The sequence below is a fragment of the Toxorhynchites rutilus genome, chromosome 3, assembly GCF_029784135.1.
Source record: "Toxorhynchites rutilus septentrionalis strain SRP chromosome 3, ASM2978413v1, whole genome shotgun sequence".
In the NCBI taxonomy this organism is placed as follows: Eukaryota; Metazoa; Arthropoda; class Insecta; order Diptera; family Culicidae; genus Toxorhynchites; species Toxorhynchites rutilus.
In genome coordinates, this window is record NC_073746.1 from 211,175,279 (window position 1) to 211,184,451 (window position 9,173).

The 9,173-nt window shown below is 38.2% G+C and overlaps 1 protein-coding gene across 1 annotated transcript; it reads right to left on the minus strand.

Moving 5' to 3' along the window:
• Positions 1-7,412: 7,412 nt before the first annotated feature.
• LOC129780527 (solute carrier family 35 member B1 homolog) lies at positions 7,413-8,957 on the minus strand. Its single transcript, XM_055788886.1, has 3 exons — positions 8,593-8,957; positions 8,168-8,529; positions 7,413-8,103 (listed from the first exon to the last, which is right to left on the minus strand). The coding sequence occupies exons 1-3, from the start codon at positions 8,789-8,791 to the stop codon at positions 7,657-7,659; spliced, it is 1,008 nt and encodes a 335-aa protein (XP_055644861.1). The 5' UTR covers positions 8,792-8,957; the 3' UTR covers positions 7,413-7,656.
• Between the last annotated feature and the right edge of the window lie 216 nt (positions 8,958-9,173).

Below are 9,173 nucleotides of genomic sequence, written 5' to 3' on the forward strand. Positions count from 1 at the left end.
CTGGAAAATAATCTGCCAGTTCCTCTGGGAATTTAAAAATACATTCATGTGAAAGAGTTTATTTGAATGTTTTCTATCCATGTAACACTGTGACCAAATATTTTTCAATCGAGTACTATTAACAGGTGGTTATCGAGTTAGTATTAACCACTGGTGGGCTTCCAGTATCGAGGAAAATGTGAAAATATCTAATCGTTACTGAAAATAATCTGCCAGTTCCTCTGGGAATTTAAAAATACATTCATGTACAAAAGTCGATTTAAATGTTTTCTATCCATGTAACACTGTGACCAAATACATTTGGTTTTGTGATTTTTCAATCAATCGTAATTAACAGGATAGCTTCAGAAGATTATTCTTCCCCATCAGTAGGATATTTCCGTATCCAATATTGTATGCGCCCGCAATCGATTATTGCTCAGTCGCCGAAAGTTCCGAGCTCAGAGAGTTCATTCCCCTCTAGTTTGTCTTCCAAATTGCCATCGTAAACCACACCTTCTCTCGATTCAATCACACACAAAAAGCATACTTAAGCGATATTCTGGTGGTGAGACACATTCATTTTTCGTGAGGACATCGACAAGACACCATCGTTGCCTAACGTGCTAGAAGAGGTGGACGGCGAAGGATCGACACATATACGCGCAGAATTCTTTCCGTTTGGATGCCATTCAACATCGAGAAAGTTCCGGAAAGATCTAATCATTGCTGGAAAATAATCTGCCAGTTCCTCTGGGAATTCAAAAATACATTCATGTGAAAGAGTTTATTTGAATGTTTTCTATCCGTGTAACTCTGTGACCAAATATTTTTCAATCAAGTGCTATTAACAGGTGGTTATCGAATTAGTATTAACCACTGGTGGGCTTCCAGTATCGAGGAAAATGTGGAAATATCTAATCGTTACTGAAAATAATCTGCCATTTCCTCTGGGAATTTAAAAATACATTCATGTGCAAGAGTTGATTTAAATGTTTTCTATCCATGTGACACTGTGACCAAATACATTTGGTTTTGTGATTTTTCAATCAATCGCAATTAACAGGATAGCTTCAGAAGATTATTCTTCCCCATCAGAAGGATATTTCCGTATCCAATATTGTATGCGCCCGCAATCGATTATTGCTCAGTCGCCGAAAGTTCCGAGCTCAGAGAGTTCATTCCCCTCTAGTTTGCCTTCCAAATTGCCATCGTAAACCACACCTTCTCTCGATTCAATCACACACAAAAAGCATACTTGAGCGATATTCTGGTGGTGAGACACATTCATTTTTCGTGAGGACATCGACAAGACAACATCGTTGCCTAACGTGCTGGAGGAGGTGGACGGCAAATGATCGACACATACACGCGCAGAATTCTTTCCGTTTGGATGCCATTCAGCATCGAGAAAGTTCCGGAAAGATCTAATCATTGCTGGAAAATAATCTGCCAGTTCCTCTGGGAATTCAAAAATACATTCATGTGAAAGAGTTTATTTGAATGTTTTCTATCCGTGTAACTCTGTGACCAAATATTTTTCAATCAAGTACTATTAACAGGTGGTTATCGAGTTAGTATTAACCACTGGTGGGCTTCCAGTATCGAGGAAAATGTGGAAACATCTAATCGTTGCTGGAAAATAATCTGCCAGTTCCCCTTGGAATTGAAAATTACATTCAAGCGAAAGAGTTTATTTTAATGTTTTCTATCCATAAAATAGCCATATAATACATTTGGGTTTGTGATTTGTCGATCAAGTACAGTTAGCAGGTTAGCTTCTGAAGATTATTCTTCAGAACAAGGTTTTTCGTATCCTTTATTGGATGCATAAAACCTTGTGCCTCCAACGTAACGCTCTCGTTTTCGAAGTCTCCCAAATATTCATTTTTTCATTCATTCAGAATGGATTTAGATTCAACTTCGAACAAATGATCTCTAAATCAACGATAGTTCTACGTCACCCTTGCGGTTATACCATAGATATAACCCACTTCCTGTTTTTTCACAAACTTGATATGCTGTCCACATACCAGGTGAACAGAAAAAGCACGGTTTCAGACACCACCCTCTCCTTCCGCCGACAAGCGTGGACATTTCTTATACTCCTCCTCCCTTTGTCCACATGGGCACTCCTTATTTTTTTAAATACTAGAAAAAATTATGAAATTGCGTTTGAACTTCATTTGAGGTTTGTTAATACTTTATGTTTATGTTATGTTCTTCGAAAAACAAGCAAGTTGAAGGATTGTATCCGAACCATAACCGCATAGTTGACGTAGGATTAATTTACGATCTTTGTTCTATATTGACTCTGAATATTTTCGACCAAGATATGGTAATGTTCAAAAACTAAAGAAGTCATGAGTCATGGCTGTGTTACTTGTAATGTGTTAGGAATATGCCCTGTATTACGTTAGGGTTGAAGGTGGTCCCAAATCTGTATTTTTATCGTTATATAATTTGTGCACAGTACCAGACTGCCCATGTTTGTATAGGAGACGTAAACGATAAAATGAACAAAATCGACTTTTCCGCTGTTTCGCATTCTACACAACGTAATACGTTTGCTCAACATGCAAACAATCATTTTTTGTTCGTAAACATTTGAGCTATTTCGAAAAAACATTTCCGAAAAATCACTGTTTGTCCGCATAACAGATGTAGTTCCACACAGCTGTGATACATCGCTCGGAAATTAACAATAACCAATATCATGTGCTACAAGCTAAATTTACATTTGAATCACACTCTTTGTATAGTCCAAACATGCCTTCCATGATAGTGTCTTATCACTCAGTGTTTCCTAATAAATGAATGTAAGAAATCATTGAAACGCTGCTCATATGGTCGGTGTTAAGTCAGACCGGACCATGTGACATTTTTATGATTTCGAGAAAAACGAACATAAAGTTTTATGCTCTGTAATTTCCAAAGCATTTAATTTTTTCGTTCAATATTGTTCTCAGAAATGTTAGCTACTCTCTGGCAATACTTTGACGTATGATAGTTGTAAAGAAACATCAAGTATCATGCCAAAAAATGCAGTTATTTGGCTGCCTATATGTACATGGTCCATTCTGACTGAACCAAATGAAGCATTTTTCAAAAGTTGGTTCACTATGACTGAACAATTTCGAAATATTTCTCAATCAATTAACAGTTGTGAGTCAAAGTGTGCCATTCTGCTATGAAAATTAGAGCGAGAGGATTGTGAGTTTGGCACTGCATAAACATTTGTGTGCGTTCAGCATTATAGTATCTGCCATCTACTGTTGGCATGAATATGATTGCACGGCAAACATGTTAAGCATAAACATCCCATTTTCAATCATCTTAGACAGTATTCGTCAATTCAATCGTCAAATTTGAATTTATTGTCATCGCTACAGAATAAATCGCACTCTGAAATAGTACATTTTGAAACAAGAAACCAAGCAAGAAACCATGCTAATCTTATATTATATTTTACGCGACCAAGTATCAGGTTATGCTTTTCCTAAACGAAGCTTGATGTCTAATGAACCTGTTCTCGAATCAATTCCGTGCTCCTATGAGTAATAGATAACGGTACTTATTATCAAACAAAGTGATCACCCACACAAAATAACGCACAGTGCGTTGAATGCATAAGAATGTGGGACAAAAAATCATAACAGCAGAATTTAGCCATTGTAACACTTTGGTGTGATGAAAAAGATTGTTCATAAATATCAGAACTACTGTTTGCATAAATGTCTCATGTTATTTGAATAATCGTATAAGTGTCTCAAGCGACAAAATCTTTGTTCATCTATAGTGAAAACTTTTGATCATTTCGGATACACTGAATTCATTATTTGAGTAACTGGTTTGAATTATGTTGACGTAGTGGTTAATAAGAGCAGAATAATTGTTTGCATAAGTGTCTTATGTCATCTGAATAATCTGTAAAATAAACTTTGTTAAAATTGAAAAGTGCTGATCTTTTCGGATACACATTGACATCAATTACACATTTATTGCATTAATGACAAAAATGTCTCATATTCAACGGATAATAAAAATAAAATTATCTATTAATTATACTTCATATTATTTACTCTTGCAGACTATTTCGAAAGATTCCGCACAAAACAAAGTTCACAAAATAAATAAAAAAATTATAGGAGGTTGTGTCCAAGATACGACCGCATTGTTGACGTAGAACTATACTATTATTTTATATAAGTCGTCATACATTGGTCGCTTGAAACTACTAGAAATATAAACACTTCTCATCATTTTGCGCTCGAAAAAAGTTGCATTACTTTCTCATGCTCGAGAGAAGCGCAGCTGTCACCCTTAGTGGAGGAAGTTTTGCTACTGGCAAGCGAAACCTAATTACATACAAAATTCCAGAACGACATTTACTTCTTGGTGACTAAACAAACGAAATAAACTCTTTTTGGTCATAACAACCTCGAAAACAGTAGCAATGCTTCATTATGATCAATATTAGCGCAAATGCAATCCTAGTTGAAGGCAGTTTTGCGACTGGCATGCGAACCCAAATGATTCCAGTAAGACATTCAAGATGCTTGATATTCCCCAAATAATTTTCTGGCGCACAAACTTAACGCCTGCTTCGCCATAATGTCAGTTTGATACATTGATGCATTCTCAAAGGCACCAACGAAGCACTTATGATGACGGATAACAAACAATGTTAACTGCTTGGAAAAAGACTGAATTATGCCACACAGCTTGTACACTGCTGTAACACCCACCGATGCGAATTCGCTGATGAGTTTGTCAAGAGCGACCGCCTCACCACCAGCGGGGGAGCTTGATTTTGGTTGCTGCCTGGGTAACGACGTTTACATTTTCGACCGACTCTCCGAAATCGCATACTTCGCTTTTGTTCGTTGTGGTGTAACACTCGCGAAGGCTCGGTTCAGTGCGAGCGCTTTTCACTGCACCAACATCGCGTGCATCATTAGATGACGCTTGCCTCGAAATTTTATTGCCCCTGGCAATGCGTTCGTTTTTTGCAGGGCTCGAGCCTGCCTTCCTCTTCTTCTTGCTCAACACAGACTACGCGAAGCGTCCAATTTATGACGCGGAAAGAAAAACACACGATACGAATAACGCGAAAAACGAACAGATCTTTAAGTTGATGAAAGTTTGCCTCAGCGAGATCCACTGTTTATAATCTAGGCAAGTATTCCCCTTCATTCTTCTACTTTTCCTTTGTTCACGGAGACTTTAAATCCTACGATTTCCCCTCCGTTGGTCGTCGATAAGTTGCTCGTTATTGACAGCTCTGTTCGGGAAAGCACACAAATGGACAGAACAAATGTATGGGAAAATGGAAACGCTTAAAGTTTTCATGAATTTTAACCATTTACAAACCAAGGGATTCTTATGTATAGCATATTAAACAAATCTTACGGAATTTCCGATTCTTTTAGTATGTAAATCGCCAAAATCCGTTCGCGACAAAAATAGTTATTAACGTTAACTTTATTTCATAAAAACGTGACCTATTTTATGATTTGGCATCCTTCCTGAAAGACGTAGTTCTACGTCAAAAAGTTTACTTTTCATAATCTTGCATGTATCACTGCTTTTCCAAAGAAAGTGTTTTGTTGGTGTGCGTTATATAGTCTGATTTGTTTATATTCGCGACGATAAATGTACAGTGTCGACGTCTAATGGCGATATTAATGCTTGGGAGGTAAATTATTCTCTATCAGATCAGCAGGGCCAAGTGCAGTGTAAAAATATAAAAGTTTGAATGAATGTTTTCACTTCATATTGTTTTATTACTTAAAACATGTAGTTCTGACACTTACTTAACCATTTGTCGATGCATTTCCTGGTTTTTCCACAAATAATTACTATTATAATATAAAATCATCATTAGCCACAGTTTTCGTTCAATATGTTTTTGTGATATCGAAAAAAACCTCTTATTTCATCACATGAAATAAATGTTCGATACGTTAAAGTAAATTTTCATTCATAATTTTGATTTTGAAAGCAGGTTTATTCCACCTGAATATCCATCATTATTTTCGCCTCCCAATGAAAGCACACGTAGCTTAATGCCGTCTGCTCGAATATACTTTCAAAATCAGAATCCGAATTGGATTACGATTCCAATAATACAAAAGCAAAAGCAGCAGGTTTTTCATCTTCATAGTTTTAATTTTTTGATTTTCCAAAATATACTCGGAACTTGACAGTTCGGTATAGTTGTATTGGTGAACCCGAGTGCTAACCCGTGAAACATCTCAGTGCGAAACTAACAGCTTTCGGGGCGAACCAGTGCGACACTGAGTGCGAAACTGACTGAATAAAAAAACGTTTTGACAGCAGTTAGTGCGGCACTGAGGTTGAAACTGAACAAAAACGAATTCGCTAATAGTTTACGTCTTCTCATGCCTACCAAATTTTTTGTGCATAATTTCTTGTAAATCGTTGAGCCGTTTTGGAGGAGTTCAACCACGAACATCGTGACACGAGAATTTTATATATAAAATAAATGGATTTCTGTCTGTCTGATACTTATGGACTCGAAAACTACTGAACCGATGGACATGGAAATTTGTATGTAGGGGTTTTTGGCGCCGGGGAAGGTTTTCATGATAGTTTGAGACCCCTCCCCCTATCTAAGGTAGGGGGGGGGTAGCTGCCATACAAATGAGACACAAATTTCTGCATTACTCGAGAAGTAATCAAGCAAGAAAACTAATCAAACTTAGCATATAGAGGTTTTAGGGATCGATAAACGTTTCTATTGTAGTTCGAGACTCCTCCCCCTCTCTAAAAAGGGGTTTCATACAAATGAAACACAAATTTCTGCATAACTCGAGAACTAATCAAGCAAATTGAGCCATATTTGGCATGTGGAGGTTTTGCGGGACACGAAACGTTTCTCCCATACAAATAAAACACAAATTTGTGTATAACTTGAAAACTAATCAAGCAAATGGAGCCGAATTCGGCATGTGAAGGTTCTAGGGGGCACGAAACGTTCATCGTTCATCGACACTCCTCCCCTCTTTCTGAGGGGAGGGAACAACGACGCGTTGCGGCGGTTGTTCACCTCTTTCTGAGGGGAGGAGGGTTCTGGTAGAAGTACTAGGAATTTTATAGTAAAAGGTAAATTCAACTGGGTCGATTAGAAGATCAATCAATGAACAGTTCTGCGGTTGGACCCATGAACTTGCACTTAGTAAGAAAACGTGAATGTTTGAAGGTATTGATAACAAAAACCAAATTTTGGGCGGGACGAAGTTTGCCGGGTCAGCTAGTGTTCTATAAATCCTTTTCCCTCACCTTGGACAAGCGTGAACATTATCGTAATCCCTACCTCCGTTAAGTTGTTTACGTGGTATGTGGACAGCCCATAAGTGGTAATTTTGAAGATTAGTGCTTTAAGTGCAAAATGTGATAACAATTGTAGCTCGATATCGACTGTTTGTTTTTATTGTATTTCCCTTGACTTATGCTAAATTGACATTTATTTTTATAAAATGAAGATATGAAGGAATGGATGGTATCTTTAACATTGGCTCAAAATCACAGAATTACATCGGATTTGTCATTGTTAAGGGGTCTACTTATTTCGAATTTCTTTTTATATTGTACATTGATTCCAGAAAACACTTTTTCCGTGCCCTCACAAGTACACACTATTTTCTACAAACTTTACTTTAAAAGTTCTTCAGCTTCGTTTTTATCCTTCGGTTTCTGGATAGGCTTAACACCGGTGGCTCCTTTTTTGCCGTATAACATGTCAGAAAACAGACCAGTAAACACCAGGATTGCGCCAAACCATTGCCTTCCGGTTAGGCTGTTCCCAAACAGCAAAACAGACGCAAGCACAGTGAAGAACTTCCGTGTGGTCGTCACCACCGAACATGCGAGGGCACCGAACGATGAGACCATCATGAAGATGAAAAGCTGTCCCATAGCTCCTGCCAGAGCTAGCGTGGCAAGATGCGCCAGCATTTGGGGATACTTGGTTGCGAACGCAATGAACTGCATTCCCTCGCCGGTTACCAAAAGTGGCACGATCACGAAGATGGTGCTCCATCCGTTCATTGCCAGCATCATGTGCTGAGCGGAAGGGGAACTATGCTGCCGCATTCGTTCCTTAAATGGGAAAAAATGAATTTGTATATTAAATGGTAAGAGGGGCTTCAAAAAAGAAACTTACTTGAATAGCGCCAATGAGTCCATCCATTGTAAGGCTCATAATCAACAACAGTTGCCCCAGTCCTTCCTGCTCTAATGGAGCACTGCTTGATTTTCCCTCTTTAAACATAAACAACACAACTCCGATGACAATTAACAGCACAAACAAATATTTCTGCAATGTATAGGACTTCCTTCCGACGAGGACTCCAAGCAGCATCACAGGAATTGGCTTTGCTGACTTGGCTACGACCTGCATAGGATAGGCAACCCATCGGAGTGCCATGTTTGAACTAATCATCGCCAGCAGGTACGTGAGGGAACTACTTGCGTAGTAAACCTTTGGTGTCGTGTCTTGGTTTTGTGGCTTGGCAATAAGGATTGCTAAAACAACGAAAAAAAATACATTGAGCTGATATTTCTGTTACCATATATAGGATTTAATACCTTTGGCAAATATCCAGTTGCACAAACATTGTACACCAACAAGAGCCAGGACGAACGTGAATCGTTCTCCTCGCGTGCCATCATCCTGCAGTTCTTCCCCATACCGTCCACGGGTTATTTTCTCCTGAATGATGGCGAAATAAAAGTAACATACAAAAATACCCACAGCAGCAATTGCAAATTTCTGTTTATCGGACATTTTTGAGCTTAATCTCTTCGAAATAAATGCTGATCCGAAGAAATATACAACAAATCTCTAACAAATAAAAGCTAGCAAACACGATCGAAGACTAAATTTAACATATTTGTTTGGTGGATATGATCCCCAGTCCGTAAAAAAGTACACGTCAAGTCTTCGTTGACAGTGGCGTCACCAACTAAACATAAACAATGATAAAGTTTGTCGATGACAGGGGACGCGACGAACAGATGTTTAGTCGAGACACTTGTGAAGGTTGGAAAATGATGAAACAAGTAGCGCCGCACTGCGACCGGTTTCGTTGATACGATTTTTACTTTTGAGAATGAAAATAGAAAACTGCACTGAGATAATTTATTGCTAAATAAATCATGACAATTCA